Source organism: Pleurodeles waltl, chromosome 7 (assembly GCF_031143425.1).
Source record: "Pleurodeles waltl isolate 20211129_DDA chromosome 7, aPleWal1.hap1.20221129, whole genome shotgun sequence".
Taxonomy (NCBI): Eukaryota; Metazoa; Chordata; class Amphibia; order Caudata; family Salamandridae; genus Pleurodeles; species Pleurodeles waltl.
Genome location: NC_090446.1, coordinates 45,685,889 through 45,711,360, shown reverse-complemented (window position 1 = coordinate 45,711,360; position 25,472 = coordinate 45,685,889). Strand labels below are relative to the sequence as shown.

Genomic DNA, 25,472 nt, shown 5'->3' with positions numbered 1-25,472 from the left:
TTACTTCAAAAAGCATGAGTGGTTTCATGGGAGCACCCATGTGTAGCCATGTAGTACTCCTCTGATGCAGCTTCGTGCTGCTTTGCGTTACTTTTCTGCAACGTTCTTGCACAAAACATGTTTTGCTCTGGAATGTAAAACAAGCAAAAAATGCTTTGTGTAGGATTGTGTCATTTATGTGATGCAAACCCAGCACAAAAGGTTAGTAAATCTGGCCCTATAGATGTGCAGGAGTCTTTTTTTAACACACAATCACAAAAAGCAGCCGTAGAACCGACCACAAGAGGTCCCCGCACTCTGACTGAAAAGCATACAGCTCCGTTTCAGAGTGCTTTTAAAATGATGGAAATCTCTCTTGGGTCATGCATGTAATGATAGGAGTCTTATGCTTCTTGTTGGGGGTTGCTGTGCTCCCTGCAGTCCCCCTCAACACTTTTGTAACATGTTGGTTGTACCCCTGGTCAGATTGGGGCACCAAAACAGAGGACACAATATGTAAATCTGCCAGAGGGTGGGGAACAGTTAATAATAGATGTGTAGTTCCTGATTTTTTGTAAAGTTATTTTTGGGTGTGTCACGGTCCCACCCAGAACACCCACAGTTAACATATAGTAGGGGGGTTGGCCCTGCAAGCCCTGGGAGCTCCTCAGCCAGCACCCATTGTGGGTGCCAGCAATTCTTATTTTATCTGTGGGTGCTCTGGTCCCATTTCAGGCATTTATCTATGTTAAAAGGGCTTTATGGTCATCATTACTTGTTTGCATTGCATCCATGTCGATTAGGACCAAAACATGGTCTGTCCAAGGAAGTTCAGTAGCATCAAGAACGTTTCTCCTTCTTATGGTGGAAAGAATGAAGTCTAGAGTATGGCAGCTCAATGTGTAGAGCCAGTAACTAACTGGGGAAGACCTAGTGGATGGAGTGAGTTAATTACCCTAATGCTGGCTGAATATTCTTGTGTTTATGTCCATATGTTAATGTCTCCTACAATTCTGACTTAGAATGGATTACTATTTTCTCTACCCATTCAAACCACTCCATTGGTGTATGCGATGGGCCGTAATATAAAATGCAACCTGGTGGGGGCGTACTCCTTCGCTGAAGGCCTGCCTGACCTCAGGAGTTGATCCCAGACAATATTTTACATTATAAGAAATAAAGTACATTCTCACTTTCATTCTCATCTGGCCCAATATTCCTATTTCAGATGCAAAAAGGAGGAAGCACCCTAATCGGGATTACAATTTGCAGGAAAATACCACACAAGCCCAGTAGTTTTCTCGGCAGAAATTTCAGCTGCCAAGAAAAATTTGTGAAAGGATAAAATGGAATATTCAGGGTTTTGCATCTCGGAATGAGGTTAAACATGCCTTTTCACACATTCCCCCATTCCTGCATACAGTACTTGTGAATATGCGGCAATCGCATAACCAGGCAAAAACAAATCCTGCAGTATCAGTATTTTCCCACGTGTTATCACACCATCACCAGGGTAATCCGAATGAAACACTTACACTACTTTTTGACTATTTCCAGACAGATATTACAAACAGTTCAATATGTTAGTTAAGAAAGAAAAAAAGCTGTAGCGGCTCGGAACGTGTGGAATTTATTTACCTTTTTTCTATCTAAAGAGTTCAAAATATAAACATATTCACTCTGCTTGTTATTGTAAGTTATTAAAATAGAGCAGAAGAAAAAAAAAGCAAAGTTCTATTTCTTGCTTTAAACAGGTGCTTCAATTATGCTCCGCGACCTGACCTGCCTTTCACCCCGGCTGCTGTCTCTGGCGGCAGGCATTACGAAATTAGAGCTCAATTGTAATAACCTTATAATAGTTGAGTTCTGGCTCTTATCTTTATATCTGGTGACAGAGTGCACCACAACCTGATTAGATTATAAAGAAATTAGCGACTGGCGTTTATTTAGGGATTACAGAATCCCATGTATTACAACGTACTTCGGATAAAGCCACAGGATATAATGCACTTGTAATAAGACAAACAGGACACAATACCCACAACATTTAGGCACTTAGTACGTACAGGTATAGAAGATTCAGATTTTGGTGGTTACACCTAAAACAGCTGACGTGATGCAGATATTATAATAATATTAGGAAGCCGGCGTTGATGAAATAAAAAATGCATACACAGACCAATTATTCTAGACAGGAAATAGACTGATACATTTCTACAAATAATACATGTTTACATCTATTGCACCCAATTCTTTATTACCATTGTGATAAGTACTTTTTCCAAAATTCTGTTGCTTTGCTGCCCACCCTGGATTATGATTATTGCATCAGAACTAAGTTCATGTGCATTATTTTATTTCTTTCACAACACATTCCTCTTTATGGCTCCCATATTGCTGATCAGCTCCTTCTGGGCCAACTCTGACCGGGTTACTGCAAAACGTCTAAACTCTGTCCACTGATGGAAGTCCACATATAACAAGTCATAAAAGCAGTATCAGAGACAGCACTCCCATCTCCTCACGTGTGTTCGTTTAAGATCTTTGAATGCCGCAGTTCAGTCAAAAATGCGACGTGTGAACATGAGAAAGCATCCTCATACAAAACGTGCAGCTCAGGAGTGGGTCGCGGGGTGTAAAATATATTTTTTTAAACGTAGCTTGCTCTCCTCCATGCTGCGCCGCTCTTCTCCTCCGTCACACTCAAAGCACTGTGCAGGCTCTCTCCAGCCCGGCAACCATGTTGCCGGGCCCACTGCGCATGTATGTTTAGGCGGCCCGAGATGGCTGGCCAAACATCTATGCGCAGTGAGGGGGAGTGCTTAGCACTCCCCCCTCACGCTGTTCTCACCCCCATGACCCCAACCCTTTAAAAGAAAAGGATAATAAACACTGTTCATTATCCTTTTCCTTTAAAGGTTTTGCAGCTGCCGCTGCTGGCAGGGGGGGCGGCGCTCCCCCGCCCAAATGGAGGAGCTGCCCCTGGTGCAGCTGTGCCAGAAATCCAGCCTTCTCTACCTAGATAAATTGATGCAGAAGGTGCTTGTAGTTAGAGCCTTTCAGCTCAGCCTATAAGTCAGCAGGATGTGTAATTCACAAACTTAAGCTTCAGTGCAGGTCTAGTAATTAAGGAAATGCAGAACTCATGTAGAAGCCCACACTGTGAGAATATGTTAGAGACTTCTCTCCGGCCATCAGCCTTGTGTGTCTCTCATAGATGGTGTGCTCTACGGGCCTCATTTACAAGGCCTGTGGTGCAGGGGGGCGCAGCAAGTGCCTGGCTGTGCCTCCCTGCGCCACCGGTAAAGGGCAAAAATGCACTGTATCTACAAGAAACAGCGTATTTCTGTCCTCTCCCCCTGCGGTGGTGCACAAATTGCTGCCATGAGCCAACACATGGACCCTTGCACTATGGTGCAAGAGTGCCTGCATTGTAGGGATGATTAATTTTGTATAGGAAGGGCCCCTTCCTGCAAGAAAAGGAAGGGACACCCTCCAGCACAAAAACAATCACAAGAGGTGTTTTCCTCTTTCTGTGTGTGCGGCATTCTGATAAGATATTTCTCAATGTTGTATCATTCTTACGCCACCCCTGAGGTGGCGTAGGACTCTGACGCATTCTCAGACTTGTAAATCTGGGAATGTGTCAGATTCCTTGAGGTTCCATGTGTGTTGCATGGGAAGCCAACACGCAACACCCATGGAATGCCCCTTTCATGCAGTGTTATACGTAAAAAGGGTCCATATTTACAAGGCCATGAAAAGCCATGCACGGTAGCTTTGAGTGGCCTTCTATATATGGGCTGACACGTTGCACCGCTGGAGCATTAAAAAAAAATGAAGCTCCGGTGGCTCAGTACGCAGCTAGAGCCTCGTAAATGAGGCCCTAGGTGTGCTGACAGTATGGCCATTCCCTCCCAAGACTCCTTTAGGGGTCATTAATCCTTGGTTTGTCCATGGGCTTGAGTGGCTATCCACTCGGGCCCAGATTTACTAACATTTCATATGGCACGGCTAAGGAAGTTGCTACACACTGTTGCGTGATGGAGAGAGAGCAGAACTGCACCGTATCTTCAGTTCTTCTCTCTCCTTGTGCTGGTGCACTTTTTGCTGTCTAACAACAGAGCAGGCACCTTTGTGCCATTGTGTAAGGGGGCCTGTGTTATGGTCAGGGTGGTCTGCACAAAAACCATCCTCTCTCCTTGGAGGCTTTTTCCTCTTAGAGTACGTGCAAAGAATAAATTACGAGGTAAAATAAAGATGCTTCTCATTAGGCACACCATTTTGGCACAAACCCATTTCTTCATATTTCTGTGAATATGGCTTTCAATCAAAATCAGTGTGTGGATGCACCAGAACACCCGCGCGCCACATTTTGGGCAGTGCGAGCAGTGCGATCGCACCGGGCGCTGACCTCAGAGGGGCGCTGTGTTTATCAATAACTTCCTAAACTTGAGATTTAAAAGCACCTGCAGAAACGTTCCTTGTGTGTTTAGCCTTCAAGAAACAATTAAAATGTCAAGATACCTCTTGTGGTTAATGTTCCTGATAGAGAGAGATATGGGAGCTTTGCCTGGTGGCAGCACTGACTCAAAAATAAAGTAGCATAGAGGGTTAATATGCCTGCTGCAAAAAAACAGAACTATGGGGCATATTTAAGAAAAGTGGAGCTGCACACAGTGCAGTGCCACTTTTCTTGCACCCGTTAGTGCCCCCTAACCCCACCATGTATGCGTCATATTTAAAATACAGCGCACAATGGTGGTAGTTAGAGGGCTAGGGTCAGAATTTTTTACGCTAGTCTGGCTCTTTGCAGGATTAGCATAAAATGTTTTTGACACTAATCCTGCAAAGCACCCAGAGGCCATTTGTAACCAACAAACGCCTCCTTTTAACGGCTGCTCTGAGCAGGCGTTAAAAGTGCCGGAAAACAATGACACAAAGAAATCTGTCAGATTTCCTTGCGCCATTTCTTTGGCCCCTTCTAATGGGGAAATGCCACCTTTGTATACATTATGCCTGGCGCAGGCATAATGTAGCATAAAGGGATACAAAGTTGTGCAATGCATGCATTGCGCCACTTTGTAAATATGGCACGGCATTTTTGGCCTTCTAACGGCACATTAGCACAAAAAAATGACACTAATGTGCCATTAGAATTGCGCTAGGGGCTCTTAAATATGCCCCTATATTTTATGTGGCTAGCTGAGTGGATTAGTAAAGCCAGCCTTTACACGTGCTTTAAAACACATGAATGTACGTGAAAGGGGAGCGATGGAGAGATGAGGGGCACATTGGCTGGGTGGTAGTTAGTGAAATCGAGGAGGTCATGGGTTGGGGTTGCCACAATAAACTGTCGCACAGGGCACCACCAGTCCTAAAGCCGGCCCTGGATGGAACGTTTTCTTACAAAATAATGCAAATTGTCATTTGTAAATGCCACAAAGGACTTTTCATCAAGGCTGTGTCAAAAAAGTGACTCACTAATGAAACCCCGATATAAAATCCTTATAAATTTGGGTCTTGCTTCCCAACCAGCTATTTCCACTCTATTACCTTTAGCAACCTGCTCCTTCCTGGCAGCAGGTTGCTCAGTGAAGGGGCAGTCAGGGTATGATACCAGAGTATCATTGTCAGAATATTACCTGACATAAACACTGTGGCCTAAATTTCGTGTTAATAACAAAAAATATATACTCAATAGGGGCAATATTTTTGTGCACAATATTAAGTAAACAATATTTATGTCAGACTGTGTTTCCATAGACAATATTCTGGCATACAAGTGCAGTCAGGGTGCATTGCCTTGACCCTGAGGGCTGCAGTCCGCTCCTTCCTTGGGCCCATGCCATGGTGATTCTCGCTGTTGTCCAAGACCGTGCTTTAAAAAAGAAGCTGGAGGAAGAGAATGACATTGTGACGCAAGTCCATCATACAGTAAACTTATCGAAATACCAAGGGAGGGTGCAGGAAATTATCAGAATGACCTTCCATCATACCTGACCCATTTATTCTAATCTCTTCCTGGTTCAATGTCATTTTGGTCAGGCGGGGCCTTGGGTTGATGATTCTCTCCTCCGGGGTAATTTCTGTTCGCCCGGGTCAGGTCTGCTTGATTTGAGCTTTGGTGACTCTTCAGGAGTGTGCAGAGTCTGTGTGGGTTGCTAGTACTTAATTTGTAAAGAAAAAGGTGTCAGGCCCCTGGTCCGGAGACCATTGCAGCTTGCACCACCCATTGCCAAGGTCAGCACTGCCAATGGCAATTTAGATTTTTTATACAATACAAATTACTAAAACCTGCTGCCTAAGCTATTCTTTTATGCTTTGGGTGTCAGGTATTAATAATTTTTTATGTATACAGAACTATTACACAACTGTTCTTGTCTTCATCACAAAATTAGGAAAACAGTGCCACCATGTGGCTGGCTATCATAGGTGCGGGTGTTGACAAATTCCAAAGCCGGGCACCGGAAACCACAGCCGCAAATTAAGCACTGGGGTTGGCCTGACCAGTCTACCTCTCAAGTATTTTCTCAGGAGGCTGAAGGCCAGGAAGCTTCTTTTTGAGCTCAATGGGTTGTGATGCCCCAAGCATAAAAGATCCCAAGGCACCATTCTAGCCATGGCCTCCTGTAGTGTGGGCTTATTTGAACATTTTTGCCAGGGCTGATTCTGGTTCCCAAGCCAGGACTGGTATCTAATTGTACTTTTTCATTCACAAAATGGGTTATTGTTTTTTGAACAGCAGCTTCTTGATCTCACAGTGTGAACCACATGAGGCTGATGAATAGAAAGCAACCAGGTGGCATAAGGGGCGTTTGCAACTGCTTTATCTACACTCGGTGGTACTATGGTATTAGATAAGAGGCAGCAGATGGTTGCATGCATCCCTCTGTACAGCATTAAATGTGGGCTGACATGATTTCAAGGGGGCACTCTCTCATTTGCTTTTCCACCTGTGCCATATTACAAATGGGCAAAGAGATCGACACTATGAATATTGACAGTACACCACAGAGAACGGAAGCAGTCACTGCACCACATTTTAGTGTTCCTAGGAAGGAAGGAAGGGGTGCAGCAGGGACCACCCTGAGCATGTGTGCCTATCTTAATACAAGTGTGCAGGGAGGTGTAGACCCTCACTGCATCTGCCTGCAGTGGGATCTGTGGCAACTTTTGCATTGCATTCCTCTCTACTGCCTCCTCAATTAGTCAAGGACTGCCAGCTTCCAATAGCCGGTTGGGCAGCAGCGTCTCCTCCGTTATGGCTGAGGAGTGTATCCCCCAGCCAGCATGGAAACATGAAAAAAAAACTATTTTATTATCATTTTTTTCTCTTCACTAGACAAGTGTTAGGGGCGAGGCCACGGTGATGACAGCACTGAAGGAGGAGTGGTGGTCACTGCTGTCGGTGCACATGTTGGTTTAGCCAGCCATCTTAGGATCGCCAAACCAACATGCGCACTGAGTTCTCTCCAACCCCAGCTGCATTGCTGGGTGGAGAATATTAGGCACAGGCTCCCAGTCCCCCTGGAAGTGCAAAACCAGCCCACTCACACCAATCAATGCGCTACTCTCATGCTGGGTAATAGTATTACCAGCATGAGAGTAGCGTGTGGATTGGCGTAGGGGAGTCTGGGAGCCTGTGCACTGGCAGCAGAGGAGCCCCACCACTTTTTTTTAGACACAAGCCGCTACTGCGGTTGGGCTTTCACTAATGCAGAGTTTCCAGTGCAGGGGCAGGTTTGCACCTCCAATGGGAACAATGCATTTGCTGCAACACAGTGCACTGTCCGAGACTGCGCCGCGCACACAGACTTAAAATGGGCAGAGTGAGACAGTGGTCCATATCCATAATGCGACCATCGGTGTGATCTGGATTGAAAATGAATAGTTATCATATGGCAAGTCACCTAAAATGTGAATTACTTCCTTGTACTGTAAGTCATGTTGGCGCTTACCCAGATGGTAGCTATGTAGACTTGCGATAAGACTATTGCATTGTAGGAGGTGAATACAAGTTGCACTACCCCTAACTTAAGCGCTGACAAGTTTTATTACAAAAAGGTGTTGATGGGCACAGAATGGTGTGCCTATCTTAATACCAGCGTGCAAATATATTTCTATGAACTCTAATGAGAAAATGCAGAGACTTTACACACTATGCAGCACAGACCAGAGCGCTGCTGTCTACAGCGTGAGGTCCTCTGCACTCCAATTGTGTCTTTTTCACTATCTAACCAGGAGGGGGGTGGGGGGGGAATTAGGAATGACTGTGTAAACAGCCACGGTTTTAGTCTATCAGTTTGTGTGCTTCATAATAATCCAAAGAATTAATAGGCCTGTGTCGTGCAAGTTTTTTTTTAAAAACAAATTTAAATTTAATATTAATAGCAAATGATTAAAACCAGTGCTTAATTTGAGCTGATGGTTTCCGGTGCGGGATATTTTAGAGTCTAGCACTTATATTTCTGCATCAGGCATTTACTGTGGGAAAAAGACACCCATGGGAAAGAAGTAGGAAGAGAAAACGAAAAAGAGTCACAAAGGGAGAAAGCAGAAAGCTGCAAGAGTGAGCTGAAGGGGCAGAGAGTGGCTGTAAATGGAATAAATGTTGCCCGAGATGGCTTTAGGATTACTCTGCCTCAGTATTCTTTGCTTGTGCATTTAATTGCAGCAGCTGCATGTTTCAGAGGAGCTTTGGGCTAAGGCACATTTTTATTTACAGATTAAATACTGATTAAAACATATTTGCTATCACAATTGAAATAGTCCAGGCATAAATTTTATAAAGTCTCAATTTTCTTGCCTCACATGCCTTCTTTCACAAAAGGTGAGTGTGAGGAAATGCCTCCTTGGCATGGTTACCGCCTGACGTTTTGCCTTTGCTGATGCCAAGTTATGATTTGAAAGTGTGCTGAGGCCTGCTAACCAGGCCCCAGCACCAGTGTTCTTTCCCTAACACTGTACCTTTGTTTCCACAATTGGCACACCCTGGCATCCAGGTAAGTCCCTTGTAACTGGTACCCCTGGTACCAAGGGCCCTGATGACAGGGAAGGTCTCTAAGGGCTGCAGCATGTCTTATGCCACCCTGGGGACCCCTCACTCAGCACAGACACACTGCTTGCCAGCTTGTGTGTGCCGGTGGGGAGAAAATGGCTAAGTCGACATGGCACTCCTCTCAGGGTGCCATGCCAACCTCACACTACCTACGGCATAGATAAGTCACCCCTCTAGCAGGCCTTACAGCCCTAAGGCAGGGTGCACTATACAATAGGTGAGGGCATAGGTGCATGAGCACTATGCCCCTACAGTGTCTAAACAAAACCTTAGACATTGTAAGTGCAGGATAGCCATAAGCATATATGGTCTGGGAGTCTGTCATACACAAACTCCACAGCACCATAATGGCAACACTGAAAACTTGCCAACTCAGCACAATAAATGCACACTGATGCCAGTGTACATTTTATTGTGAAATACACCCCAGAGGGCATCTTAGAGATGCCCCCTGAAAACATACCCGACTTCCAGTGTGGGCTGACTAGTTTTGCCAGCCTGCCACACACCAGACATGTTGCTGGCCACATGGGGAGAGTGCCTTTGTCACTCTGTGGCTAGTAACAAAGCCTGTACTTGGTGGAGGTGCTTCTCACCTCCCCCTGCAGGAACTGTAACACCTGGCGGTGAGCCTCAAAGGCTCACCCCATTTGTTACAGCGCCACAGGGCATTCTAACTAGTGGAGATGCCCGCCCCCTCCGGCCACGGCCCCACTTTTGGCGGCAAGGCCGGAGGAGATAATGAGAAAAACAAGGAGGAATCACTGGCCAGTCAGGACAACCCCTAAGGTGTCCTGAGCTGAGGTGACTCTGACTTTTAGAAATCCTCCATCTTGCAGATGGAGGATTCCCCCAATAGGATTAGGGATGTTCCCCCTCCCCTCAGGGAGGAGGCACAAAGAGGGTGTAGCCACCCTTAGGGCTAGTAGCCATTGGCTACTAACCCCCAGACCTAAACACCCCCCTAAATTGAGTATTTAGGTGCCCCCAGAACCAAGCAAGATAGATTCCTGCAACCTGAAGACGAAGAAGGACTGCTGACCTGAAGCGCTTCAGAGAAGACGGAGACACCAACTGCTTTGGCCCCAGCCCTACCAGCCTGTCTCCCCACTTCAAGCAAAACTGCAACAGCGACGCGTCCCCCAGTGTCCAGCAACCTCTGAAGCCTCAGAGGACTACCCTGCATCTAAAAGGACCAAGAACTCCAGAGGACAGCGGACCTGTTCCAAAGAAACTACAACTTGCAACAAAGAAACAACTTTTAAAGGACTGCACGGTTCCCGCCAGAAGCGTGAGACTTTCCACTCTGCACCCGACGCCCCCGGCTCGACCTGCAGAGAAACAACACTACAGGGAGGACTCCCCGGCGACTGCGAGCCCCTGAGTAGCCAGAGTTGACCCCCTGAGCCCCCACAGCGACGCCTGCAGAGGGAATCCAGAGGCTCCCCCTGACCGCGACTGCCTGCTTCAAAGAACCAACGCCTGGTAAATACACTGCACCCGCAGCCCCCAGGACCTGAAGGATCCGACCTCCAGTGCAGAAGCGACCCCCAGGTGGCCCTATCCCTTGCCCGGTTGGTGGGTACCCCGAGGAGCCCCCCCCCTTGCTTGCCTGCTTCGCTGAAGAGACCCCTGGGTCTCCCATTGAAACCTATTGCGAACCCGATGCCTGTTTGCACACTGCACCAGGCTGCCCCCGTGCAGCTGAGGGTGTACTTTCTGTGCTGACTTGTGTCCCCCCCCGGTGCCCTACAAAACCCCCCTGGTCTGCCCTCCGAAGTCACGGGTACTTACCTGCGGGCTGACTGGAACCGGGGCACCCCCTTCTCCATTGAAGCCTATGCGTTTTGGGCACCACTTTGACCTCTGCACCTGACCGGCCCTGAGCTGCTGGTGTGGTAACTTTGGGGTTGCCCTGAACTCCCAACAGTGGGCTACCTTGAACCCAACTTTGAACCCTGTAGGTGTTTTACTTACCTGCAAAACTAACCAAAACTTACCTCCCCCAGGAACTGTTGAAAATTGCAGTGTCTAGTTTTAAAATAGCTTATTGCCATTTTTGCCAAAACTGTATATGCTATTTTGCTGATTCAAAGTTCCTATGATACCTGAGTGAAATACCTTTCATTTGAAGTATTGATTGTAAATCTTGAACCTGTGGTTCTTAAAATAAGCTAAGAAAATATATTTTTCTATATAAAAACCTATTGGCCTGGAATTGTCTTTGAGTGTGTTTCCTCATTTATTGCCTGTGTGTGTACAACAAATGCTTAACACTACCCTCTGATAAGCCTGCCGCTCGACCACACTACCACAAAATAGAGCATTAGAATTATCTCTTTTTGCCACTATCTTACCTCTAAGGGGTACCCTTGGACTCTGTGCATGCTATTTCTTACTTTGAAATAGTACATACAGAGCCAACTTCCTACATTGGTGGATCAGCGTTGTGGTACAAGACTTTGCATTTGCTGGACTACTCAGCCAATACCTGATCACACGTGAATTATTCCCCCCATCTACCCTCAGTAAAACATAAACCTCTCTTATCTTTGTTGTTGCTCATCCCCCTCTTTCTTTTTTCCCTACAGTGTTTTCATGTTTATAGGTTAGTTGGGATAGAGAATGGGTTGTTTCTTTTATTTTGACTATTGCAATTGTCTTTCTTTTTCTTAGCAGTGATAATCTGAGCTAACGATACAGCAGCTGGTGTACTTGGCTTGACAATGAAATTGATGTTGGCCTCAGCCGTTTGGGATGGAGAACCATGACCTTGAATAGGAACTTTTGAAAAGTAGTCAGCAGGATATTTAGCTTTTCCAGGTCAATGCACAATTGTACAATCGTATTCTTGCAATTGTAGTCCCCATTGTTCAATTCGAGGAGGTATCTTAGCTTTTGGATCGCCGAAGGTGGTCAGCAAAGCTTGATGATCAGTCACCAGTGTAAAAGGCTTTCTGTACAGGAACACATGGAAATGTTCACAAGCCCATACCTCGGCTAAACTTTCCTTTTCAGGCTGTGAGTTAGAAAGTTCTGTTTGAGACAAAGCATAGGCCATAATATGTTGTCTTGCATTTGGGCATCCTCTATGCTGTGCAATTGTAGCGTCTAATCCAACGGGGTTTGCAGCAATCACAATCTCAGTGTGCAGCTTTGAATTGAATTATGCCATTTCCATAGCATTTTCGATGGCGTGTTTGATGCTCTTGAAACTCTTCTCACATTCTCTTGACCATTTAAAAGAAACATTTCTCTTTGTTAACTCTTGTAATGTTGTACTGACACCGGCAAAGACCTTTATGTATCATGAGCAGTAGCTGGCCAGTCCAAAAAAAGAATATATAATTGAAACATCTTGTGGGGGTTCAACATTAGTAAAAGCTTGGAATTTTGCATCATCAGGCGTCATGCCTCCATCAGAAAAGATATGGCCAAAGAATTTCAATTTTGGCTTATTGAACTTACATTTGTCTGCGTTTAAAGTTAAACCTGCATCATTGAGTAATTAACACACTTTTGTGAGGGCCCTATTGTGCTCCTTATGTGTAGTTCCAAAGACCAGTATGTCATCACTATAGTTAAAATAATTCACAACGGGTTGTAAGATAAGTTGTATAATGTTATCACATTTTTTTAAAGTTCTGCGGCTGATGAATCCCCAAAACTAAGGCCTGATTTAGATGTTGGCGGTAAAGGTCCTGCTATTGACTTTTCAACTGGAGTGATTTGGAGTCCTTGAGGAGTCTGAAAGGTTCCGTTCTGAATCATGCAAGATATTACATGTAGAAGGGGACAAGAAATGACTGCGTAATCTATGTGAGAATAGGAGGGCTGTACAGGTGAGAAGAAAGAGTAGTCCCAAATGTCAAGGTGCAAAAACGCTAGGCCTCAATTTGCCCTGGTTCTGTGATTTTCTTCTTGGGGAGCACTAGCTTCACCCTTTTCACCTGTAATATATGCCCCTTCCGGCCCTGACTGGACCCCATGCCAGGTTGAAGTCCCTCCACTCCTACAAACATCCCCTTGACATCCAGTAATAGCTGTCTTATTAAGGAGCATGTATATGCGTCTTTGGAGTTATTAGGAGCATATAGATTAATCATCATAAGGGTCGGTGAAACATCTGTATCTCTGCCGGCTGAAAGAGGCTTCTGTCCTATGTGGGATTTACATAGGATAGCGACTCCCACAGTCTTATAGAGAGAGGAGGCTGAGTATTGGTGCAGGTATTTTGGATGACACATTCGCTGGTGTTTCTAGATGAAATATAATAGGGTTGTATTGAAGCAAAAATCTTCCGACCTGGCATCTTTTGTTAGTGGACTTTAGACTCTGTGTGTTCATCAAGAGGAGCTTAAGTGCCCATGGAATTGTTCTTGCATGATTTACAAAGATCTAGGGGTGCTTAGTGTAATGGCAAAATCTCAGAGAGCATGTTCCATAATTATAAAATGTCCCATCCCACTCTCAAAAGCCCAGCCTCAATAGGAAGAGAGGAACAAATGAAAGGATGCAGATCACAAATGTCTTACTTTGTAAAGACAAACACGTTTCTACTTCATCTCTCCTCAAGCTCACCTCTCCTGCTCTTTTCTCTTCCACCTGCACGTGAGGCTGGTTATATGGAGGTGGCCTCACGTCAGTTAACAATCTGTCCATAAACTCATCTTCTCCCTCAGTCACTCTAATTCTTTATCGACTCATTCTTTTTGTCATCTTTGTTTTATTTTTGTCATCTTTTGTTTTCTTTTTGTCTGATTCATCAATAAGCACAGTGAAAGTGCCCACTGTTTCTGTCATTTCCTTAAGCCACAACTTCTTCCATAAATGCAATCTCACATCCAGCCATTTGCTAGCAGATTTAGCAATTTATTATTTTTATATCTTACTATGTGCTTTCTTGCCATGTAGTTGCACTCATTCAGGGCTTTGAACTGCACAGGTCTACGCTGCAGCCTCACCCTAAACAAGACACACTTCAAATGTCTTCAGATTCCCAATCTTTTTGGCTTCACAGGCACCATTCAAAATAAATTGTAATTTGTCATCAGCAGTAATTATATTCTATTACCCTGAGTTGAGGAGCATCTCTAGGGCTGGGCTACAAACCGAGGGCATAGCCTCTCCTCCACGGGTAGGAACTGAGGATTTATCCCAAAATTCACCCATTATAATATCATCCTAACTTCACAATACATGTAATACCAACACAGTCAGTCACAATACAATTTCAAAATGAGCCATGAAACACAATACATAATGTTAAAAACCAAAACAAATAAAACCTTTCTCTGCCTACCAGAATACAGGAAGGCCAATCAATCTCAGCATGAAAACAGTTATCACCTTGAGTGCTTCCAAACAAACAAAGATAGGCACCACACCACAGGAGACCTAACTTAGAGGTAGAGGCTCTATCCTTGTATATAGAATAAACACCACTACTCAGGATCTGTTCCCATATGCAACTAGACTATTAAGGATTTCATAAAACTATAATCTATAACCTTGTGTGGCGCCACATGGCTTTATTAAATATAATATATATAATAATATTATCTTGCGATCTTTGATTTCCATAACTCTGTAAGCCTTATGCATAAATCCAAAGACTTTGGAAATTGATTACATAAAATCACAAAATCTCCTCATTCAAAGTACAATTTAAACAGCATTAGCAATTCATGCAACACACTGCAAGGCAATACAGATTTTGGCACAAGCGCAAAACATAAAGCGCCACTGACATAACACACTGTGCAGTGCGACAAAGCAAATGATTTCCCTCCAATTCATGTGTTGCAAGAAAACACACTCTGAGCAAGACAACTCATTACGGAAAGCCCAATCATTACTCATGTAATTAAACTCCCAACAACACCGATGGGTTCACCAACATTAATAGAAATTATTTCAGGACACGCTACCTTTTGACAATGTTTGAGGCAAAATATACACTAATCATGTAAGTTCATTAATTATGCAAATTACACAACTTAATTAGCACAATTTGCCAACGTTACACCCCCAAACTCTGTCAAGGCTTTTAATGAATAAATCAAAAGGTCTGAGATGCATTCCTGGGGCCATGTGAGTTTCGTAAGACAATGGCTCTTGTGCAAATAAAAGAAAACTTCACAGTACAAAATACAACTTCTAAACCATAAAGGTTATTTCAAATTGAATAATCATTACTGAAGACTGAGAGTCGTTAGTTAGTCAAAATTGCACCAATAATGCCTCAAATAACACAAATAATACAGGATTGATGGAAGGTCTACCTCCAAAGCAAATAAATAGCCAGAACCAAAGTATAATTCAGCAAGAGGACAAACATAAATCTGCTCAGTTAAGAAATAAAGCAAAGTCGAAGTATAAATCAATAGACAAACTAATGCACTGTCTGCACAGTTCAGAAATCAGGAAAGGTCAAAGAACAGACCGACTGACCTGGATTTGCCTTCATGGAAATAAACAAAATGTCTGGCACATCTCCCCAAACGGGCATATTTATAGGTTTCAGACAAAGAAAGCCATACATATATGGTGAGATCTGACATAATAGGCCTGCTTTAATAAAGTGACATGCATATATAACCAGTATAATTGTAAGAAAATGTGATACAATAAAAAAGAAACATTTAGAAGCTCTTACTGTCTTGCATAATTAATTATAATAAGGTGTGCATATCATGAAGGACATAACATGACATTTGAAAAGCAAATAAAACGATACACAGTACAACTGAGGAATGAGTCTTAGAGCACAATCAGGTGAAGAATCTTGGATTTGTTGCAAATACAAAACCATTCCGCACTTTATTTCCTTTGCAAGTAACACAAGCTAATACATTCCAGCCCCAAGACGTTAATAATATTTTTGTTTGTTTTTATGAAATGGGAAGACACAGAAGAGAAACTTGCATGTAGAAAGATCATTCATGTGTTTTTAAAAGCACATTTCTTTCTGTCACTGTAAAAGAAATATCAATACAGGCTGATTTTGTCTAGTCATGTCAACTGAAGCCTGGTTATGCTATTTTAATTGATCATTATCTTCTACTAATTAAAACCACATCCTCATCATCTCCCTTCCCTTAGCAAACTAGGCTGACCTTAGTTCAAAGAGGGGCTTAGTATTAGATTTTAGATGGTCTTGCTAACACCCACATACCTTTTTTAGAACAAAAGAACTAGTGTTCAGTAAGGAGGCAGCTGTGGTTTCTGTTTCTGCACAACAGCGGCTTTACTGTGCTCAGGCAAAGAGATGAGCCTGCCGGAAGACTCAATGTGCCTTTTTGTATAATCTTCAGCAAAGAACAGTATTTATAGTGAATCGTCTTGTCTGCACAACCCTCAGGGTGCCATTTTTTATTAAAGTTCCTTTCTATCTTTAATACAATACTTCAATGAAGCTTATATACTCTCTCTGAACATTGTTGATTATTTTTTAAAACAATCAATATAAAAGCATCTCTAGGGCTTCACCTACTCATGTTCTGTAAAACAAGTATACTACAATACCTGAGAAGTCAAGATATCAGATTCTATGAAATATTGTTGACTATTTGTAAACAACTAGAAATTCATGATATTAGGCAATGCTAGAACAAACATTAAACAATATATTCAAGTGAGCTCAGTGCTTAATTTGTGTATAAAAATGTGCCGGAGCCCAAAACTATCCTTTGAAACATGCGGCCGCCGCAATTACAATGCGGCTGCCGCAATTAAAAGTGCGAGCACGGAGTACTCGTAATCCTAAAAGTTTGTGTAATCCTAAAGCCAGCTTGGGCCTCTTTAATCCATTCACAGCAACTCCCTGCCCCTTCAGCTCACTCTTGCAGCTACCTGCTTTCTCCCTTTGTGAAGCTTTTTTTTTTCTCTTCCTCCGTCTTTCTCATATGCTTCTTTTGCTCAGAGTAAATGCTTGAGGCAGAAAAATAAGTTGCGGCCCTCAAAATTAAGTGCCAGTGCCCCGCACCGGAAACCCCTGAGTGAGCTGAATTGTCAGAAAAAACTGAAACAAATATTTTAACAATGACAATGCACATTTGTATTTAAGTCATTAACTGTCATAAATGACCATGCATAATGCAAAAGGGGAATACATAATAGAAAATATATGAAGAGTACATCAACATCCTCTTTTTTTGTTTTCATGCTGCTTTCCACAGATCCTCTGGCAGTCATGTGATCTACTTCGTAGGAAACTCCATCATGTTCAGTTGTGAAGCCTCTAATGTTGACATTACATGGAATAGGATTCGGAAATGGCTGTTGATCCTTGGTGCTTTCATGGGTGCGATCGGAGTGTTCTTGCTGGCATTCAGATTCCAGACAATTGCTTCCGGTGTCATCTGTACAGCTTCTGGATCTGCAGTACTCTTGCTGTATTTGCTGACTAGCTTGAGCATCGTAGAACGGTGCTTTAAGAGACTTTGCTTGCCAACAACAATGAACCAAACAGAGAATCATGTGACACAGAGAAGCAGGCCTGTAGAGGAGAACACAGACTGGTAAGCATCTAAGTACTCAGTCCTGCACTGTCTTTCTGTTGTTAATAATAGCCAAGCTGGCATAGAGTGTGTAGTGTCTCTCTGTCCCTGTCTATCACGTTGTCTCTAGGCAGCTTCCTCTGACTTTCTGTCTTGCTTACTCCTCCAATATCTCACTCAAAACACTGAATAACACCCCCTCCCTATAGAAGCTCTAATTCACTCAATTGTACCTGCCTGTAATTTTAGTTCTGAATGTCTTTATACCAAAAATGATCAAGGACTACAGTCCAAGAGAAAGTAGTTTAAAGGGATCTGGTGAAGACACTGCAAACATCCAATATCCAGAATTACAAGGCATTCCTTAAAGAACATTCTTCTCACCTAAACCTGTATATTTTCTCCATTGCAAAAATATCGTGGCCTCGTGACTTTGTATATCACATGCACATGGACGAAACACAATTATACTTAAGTCGAAACAGTGCAGAAAACATTGTCTGGAATACAACCCATTCTGCCATTTCATCAGTTCAGCTGATCTAGCTAACATGTCTTTTGTCAGGTGCTTGATTGCCTGGACAGCCTCAGGGCTTGGAAAATATACAATAATACTGTAACCATATTTACTGCTAGCCCAACACCATAGTGTGTTATCAAAGAGAGGGCTAAAGCAATGTGCTCAAAGGAGGAGCTTGATGCCTCAGTAGGTGAGTGGCCATCTTCAGTGAATCAGTGTTCATAACATTCCCATGTGGTCAATAGGGTAGAAAAGTCAATTTATTTCAAAGCAATTCGTCATGATTAGACTATACATTAAAATGAGAAGTGTCTCGGCTTCATATGCTTTTTTGAGAAATTTACCTCTTTCATTGTTGATTAATAATCAATATAAAGTGACACTAGAAGAGAGAGAGAGAGAGAGAGAGAGAGAGAGAGAGAGAGAGAGAGAGAGAGAGACTATTCTAGTTTTTGAGCAATTAAAGGGAAGGAGGTCTGTCTAGAATCCTGGTCAAGTCTCCTCTTTAAACCTATGTTGGTTAGCTTCAAATTAACCAAGTAAATGCATGCATTAGCATTGGCTAATCCACTGAGCCAAATCTTGGTAGGAAAATCCTTAGAGCTTGTAATACATCTGGGAAATCAGAAATGTAATGGGAGAAAGCAGGGGAGGATGAGGCAACACTGGCATAACCCATTTCTGAGATAAACCCTTGTCGCATCCCATCATTAGGTTTAAAAAGATTTTAGAATGCATCGCAATGATTAAGGAAAGTAGCCCTCCCACAAATCCCCACAGTTTCTTCTAAAGTAGGACAGTGAACTTTATCAAACACCACCTCATACTCAACGAGTGATAAGACTAGATTTCATTTTTCCTAATGAAACACATTCCAGTTGTAATACACTGCCCTATCACTTGCATTTTTGGGATTTCTAATCAAATTACACATAAAGCAAAACATTACAACCCTCATTGATTTCAAACTCAAAGGATCTCAGATTTGTTTGATAAGAACTATATTTCTGTATCCTTCATAAATGAAATCTATTTGCTCATTTCCCTCTGCACCGGAAAAGTCACAGATTCCCCTGGATGGGAATTAACAAAGGTGTGCGTTGAAATTCCCACCCCAAAGCATATATAGATCACACCCTATCTTATTAAATGGCCTTAAAAATGTGTCCAGCCTGCCAATCACTCAATTTCTCCCTGCATCACAAATGTTGTTACAGAAATGAATGCATACTAGGCTTGTGCCACTGGAAGCTTCTTGTCTGAGACTGTGATAGTATGGCCTACCAGTCTGATATGTATAGAATTGTCCCTATAGCAGAGTTGAAATATCAATAGCTACGCGTCCCCCCAACCCTCCTTGAGTTGGCACAGACCACAGGCATGTGAAATGTAACATAGCTATTAATATGGAAGGGTTCTACTGCCCATGTCTAATGGAAACACAAAATGGAATGCTTTTTTAAGGAAATCTGACCGCTCAGCGTTTTCTAATTTGTTTTTCTCGAACCCACAATATTATACCTTTTTTTATTGTGCCAATAACACTTTTTCTTAAGCTTGTCTTAAGAAAGCACAATTTTAGACACTAAAGTTGCACTGCTTTTTTGCAACAATTGCACGCGCTCAACATTTATGTAATTGTTTCATCATACATACGCATGCCTTGCAAATCAGAAAATCTCTGGAGGACTCATGATGCTAACATGTGTAAATAGCATGAGATGTGACCTTGTTTTGGATATTTTTTTAACATTGTTATTTATTAGATTTGTATGTCTTAATTGCTTAATGTGCTGTTATGCCATTGTGAATTTAAGTCTATTCATATTTAAATTGATAAGGACTATTTAATTTGTAAATATACATTTTCTAATCTCCCTCAGCAATCACAGCACACTTAAAGCAGCCCTTCATTCTGACATGTGTTAATGTTTCTGTTACAAAACACCTTGGATAGTCTTGTATCCACATTTTATCTAATAGTTTCATTTTAATTTCTTGTCAGAATTGGTAATAAATGACTAATTTATTTAGGAAATATTCTCTCACCAAACTGCACAATGACATTTGCTAAAGCCTTTTTATATGTAGCAAATTTTATGTCATAACTATTTCTATAACATCTTTTTTAACAAACATTTGCTCCGGACACTTATTTATATATTCAGCATAAACTTGGGAAACTGTTTTATTTTCAAACAAAAACAAGCCATTGCCTAATTCCTCTTTTCACAAGCATTGCCATTTGCTACTGCACTTGTGGCCTACATTAGCCTTTTGCTAAGCATTGATGGAGACAAGAGTGCATTTTCGATACAGGGAGTGCAGAATTATTAGGCAAGTTGTATTTTTGAGGATTAATTTTATTATTGAACAACAACCATGTTCTCAATGAACCCAAAAAACTCATTAATATCAAAGCTGAATATTTTTGGAAGTAGTTTTTAGTTTGTTTTTAGTTTTAGCTATGTTAGGGGGATATCTCTGTGTGCAGGTGACTATTACTGTGCATAATTATTAGGCAACTCAACAAAAAAAAATATATACCCATTTCAATTATTTATTATTACCAGTGAAACCAATATAACATCTCAACATTCACAAATATACATTTCTGACATTCAAAAACAAAACAAAAACAAATCAGTGACCAATATAGCCACCTTTCTTTGCAAGGACACTCAAAAGCCTGCCATCCATGGATTCTGTCAGTGTTTTGATCTGTTCACCATCAACATTGCGTGCAGCAGCAACCACAGCCTCCCAGACACTGTTCAGAGAGGTGTACTGTTTTCTCTCCTTGTAAATCTCACATTTGATGATGGACCACAGGTTCTCAATGGGGTTCAGATCAGGTGAACAAGGAGGCCATGTCATTAGATTTCCTTCTTTTATACCCTTTCTTGCCAGCCACGCTGTGGAGTACTTGGACGCGTGTGATGGAGCATTGTCCTGCATGAAAATCATGTTTTTCTTGAAGGATGCAGACTTCTTCCTGTACCACTGCTTGAAGAAGGTGTCTTCCAGGAACTGGCAGTAGGACTGGGAGTTGAGCTTGACTCCATCCTCAACCCGAAAAGGCCCCACAAGCTCATCTTTGATGATACCAGCCCAAACCAGTACTCCACCTCCACCTTGCTGGCGTCTGAGTCGGACTGGAGCTCTCTGCCCTTTACCAATCCAGCCACGGGCCCATCCATCTGGCCCATCAAGACTCACTCTCATTTCATCAGTCCATAAAACCTTAGAAAAATCAGTCTTGAGATATTTCTTGGGCCAGTCTTGACGTTTCAGCTTGTGTGTCTTGTTCAGTGGTGGTCGTCTTTCAGCCTTTCTTACCTTGGCCATGTCTCTGAGTATTGCACACCTTGTGCTTTTGGGCACTCCAGTGATGTTGCAGCTCTGAAATATGGCCAAACTGGTGGCAAGTGGCATCGTGGCAGCTGCACGCTTGACTTTTCTCAGTTCATGGGCAGTTATTTTGCGCCTTGGTTTTTCCACACGCTTCTTGCGACCCTGTTGACTATTTTGAATGCAACGCTTGATTGTTCGATGATCACGCTTCAGAAGCTTTGCAATTTTAAGAGTGCTGCATCCCTCTGCAAGATATCTCACTATTTTTGACTTTTCTGAGCCTGTCAAGTCCTTCTTTTGACCCATTTTGCCAAAGGAAAGGAAGTTGCCTAATAATTATGCACACCTGATATAGGGTGTTGATGTCATTAGACCACACCCCTTCTCATTACAGAGATGCACATCACCTAATATGCTTAATTGGTAGTAGGCTTTCGAGCCTATACAGCTTGGAGTAAGACAACATGCATAAAGAGGATGATGTGGTCAAAATACTCATTTGCCTAATAATTCTGCACTCCCTGTACACACTCTGCAAGCTCTCTGCACCTTCTATGCAACATTTTAGGGGAAAAGTCATCCTATGCAATACACCAAAAGGCTTTCTGCTCTATTTCACAAACTGAAGATGGCAGAAAGGGGATAATGAAGGCATTTAGAATTCCCCGCATACCTGTACTGAGTGACCAAACATGCTGCTTGCATTGAATCAACCAACTGATGGTCACATTTCATGCTCTGGGGGATGGAAAAATTACACATTAATAAATTCCATATCCTTGCTGATATGTTTATATTAATTGAATCCTGCAACTGCAAAAGTATACAAAAAAAGATACCTGCTAGCCAATGGTACAAATATTCATAAACTGCACTTAGCACAAAGACTCTAACTGAAGTATGCAATCAGTGTTGTTAGTATCAATATTCTTTAACTGAGTAAATGAAACAGTCAGAGTTAAGTAGCCTCTAGTTTTGTCTACCCCACAGTGCCACTGCATTTACATCATAGTGTTCTCCTTATGGGTCTACTTGATTACTTCTTAGGTGCACTTTATTGTTCTTAATGTTTACATTCAGTTTCTTTCTCATTCTAGGGATACTGCTGTTTATGATGTACCAACATATGAGGACGTTGTTGGACCCATGGACTGTACATTGTCCAGCATCTGGACTACTGGAGTTCTTGATGATAAGCCACCTCCATACAGTGCAGTAATAAGTGTGCCTGAAACGCCATGCGCCGCGGGATCTGCCTCGCAGCTGGTCCCATCATGTGGTAGAGGGGAGACTACATCGGAAGACATTAGAGATGCTCAGGACTCCATGACAGGCCCCTCCCTGGTACTCAAGATCTTGAAGTCCCACAAGCCACTCAGGCCTCCCTGTAGCACGCAGGAGCCTATAGAACCAGCAGAGGGGCCACCTCGGGAGGAAACGCAGACACCTCCGCCAAGTTATGAGGACGCAGTGGATGACGACGTTTTCTACCCCGCAGAATAGAGTCCATTTGCAGGACTATCACGTGATGAGGTATGAAAAGAAAAACAGACAATGGAATAAGGGATTTCAAACAGTAATCGCAGACAATGACCATTTCAGAATTATATCACTACAATTGCTCGTATGTACACAATTTTCTATCCACAATTCCTTCCGCCCAGATAGAACCAATTAAAGATGAATGCTTACATTTAATACCTTCCTTGGCAGTTCACTCAAATTTCACTAATTTATGTTTATGAAACAATGATTTGGGGGTGTATGCTAAGGCACAGGAGAATGTTAGGCAATCACTAAAAGAATACCGCTACTAGTAAAAGTCACAGATGTTTGTGATCAGGAGAAACTGATAGCCCAAATACATGGTTAACGTTTTATCCCAGTTGTCCTTTCAGCCCTGGTTCCCGTCCCCTAATGTACTCGTCTGCTTCTGTCTGCTGGGTACATGGTCAAAATGAAGACATCCTTGTCATCAAACCTTGTACAGTTCTTCTGATCACGTTTAATAATTCTTGTATCTGTGAAAAAATTGTAACTAAGGAATAGAAAAAATGAAAGCCTATAGGGGATAGGTTAGTAAACAGAAATGGTGATAAAGGCCTAACAGAGACTGGGAGGGGAGAGAAGAAAAGGGAGATGCAGATGGAGGAACGCTTGAAGGAGGGGGAAGAACTGACCAGCTACAGATCATATCTGTTAGACCTGTTAGCCTTAAGGTGGTCTTCACTCAAACTTTTTGCATTCACTCCTCCTATTCTGGGTGATCTCGGATTTGTTCCATTAGGACTCTGTGCACAATACCACTGATAATCAGTGCTAAAGTGCTTGTGCTCTCTCCTCTAAACATGGAAAAATTGACTTGTACCCAATTGGTACATTTAATTTACTAGTATTGTCCTTAATAAAGTGGTACCACCTGAACCCCGGGCCTGTACATTAAATGCTGCAGCTCTGATTATGCCACTCACTTAAGTAGCCTTGTAAAACATGGCTCAGGACTTCCATTGCAGCCTGTGTATAGACACCTCTTGCCAGACCTAAACTTTCCTTTGTAATACATAAATGTCAACCCTAAGGTAAACCCTAAATAGGCCATAGGACAGGGTGCATTGTATCTAAAAGTTCGGACATGTACTGTTACGTTTTACATGTCCTGGTAGGGAAAAACACATTTGTTTTCACTACTGCAAAGCCTACCTCTCCCATTGACTAATATTGGATTCCCTTCTAACATTTAATAAGTGGTAACTTTCAATTTGGAGCAGGTAGACGGGTTGAGTTTAGAGTTCAGCTGTGAGAATTTGGACTTGTGTTTGTGCAGTGTCATTTAGTGATTTTGTGTTGCACTGAAAATCTCAGATAAGTAATCTAAGAACAATTAAACCCTTTTTTTAAATTGTAACTAGTTTTCTGATGAGCTGTTTTTCCTTTTTCTAAATTTAAATTCCCTACCTCTTTGTCTTGTACCATGGAGATGAAGATGGTGAATGTGGACAGTCTCAGCAGGGCTGAGCAGTAGAAACTGCGGGGAGAGTGGGCTGCTTGCAGGAAACAAGATCATAAAGTTGGACCTTCAAATAGCCCTCTGTGCACAAGAGGAAGTCACAAGGATGGAATCCAGTCCAGAGGAGGATCTTAATGAGGGAGATCCAGATGATGAGAGGCGTCATTTAGGAGTGGAGAAGGGCCTGGCTGTGGGCACTTAGCCAGAGCTACCAGAGGAGGGAGGCCTTCTGCATACTGAAAGAGAGTCCAGTGTGAGGGCACAGAGCAGTGTGTCTTCAAAGAGGTTGTCCCCAGAAGAGTTGTAGGACAGGAGGGCAGAAAAAGAGCTCAAGCTTCAATCGGCCAATATGAACTTGCAGGCACAAGAAAGGAAGGCTAAGGACAAGGCTGGGTATAGGAGAGCCTTGGCAGAAAAGAAGATGCTGTTGGAGCATGAGATAAGCCTGAGGGAGCTGGAGTTCAAAGGTGGACAAGCCTCAGAGTCCAGCAGCTATGGTGGCAGCATACCTGCAGAGCCTGAGAGAGATAAGAAAGTCTGCATCTCTAAGGATCTGGAGCCCAATTGTGTACTGGAAGATGGAATGGACATATAGTTTTCTGCCTATGACATAGCTCTGAGGATACTTAAGGTGCTGGAGTGTTGAGAACAGGTATGTTTAGGGACTGCTTGTAAATTCACCCTGACAAAGTATGTGTTTTCTGCTTGAGTAGAGTTCGACACCCCTCAACCAGTAATTTCTTACAGTGATACAGTAGTCTTCAAAGAAGCTTAAAACCTAAGCCATGGAGGTCTCGCTATCTCCTCATTTCAACAGTACTGATACTTCCCCTATTATTACTTCATTTACTTAAATATTATTAATTTTCCAAGTTATGGGTGAAACACATCACTCAATAACCAAGGATGGGAAAGTCAAATATCTTTTACATTTTTTGGTACCTTCTACCTAGAAAGTTTTAAGGTTTTGGAATGTATTGTACTTTACAAAACAGATATGAATCGCGTCACAGTATTGTTGAAATGATGAGTGTGACGGTCTAGATACTC

The 25,472-nt window shown here is 42.6% G+C and overlaps 1 protein-coding gene across 1 annotated transcript in view; it reads left to right on the top strand.

Moving 5' to 3' along the window:
- LOC138303599 (uncharacterized) overlaps positions 1-24,308 on the top strand; it is a 31,152-nt gene extending 6,844 nt beyond the window's left edge. The window contains exons 3-4 of the mRNA XM_069242885.1: positions 17,221-17,562; positions 22,513-24,308. Coding sequence (XP_069098986.1) covers positions 17,264-17,562; positions 22,513-22,918 — 705 coding nt within the window. The 5' untranslated portion in view covers positions 17,221-17,263 and the 3' untranslated portion in view covers positions 22,919-24,308. The remainder of the gene's footprint in view (positions 1-17,220; positions 17,563-22,512) is intronic.
- The last annotated feature ends 1,164 nt before the right edge of the window (positions 24,309-25,472 follow it).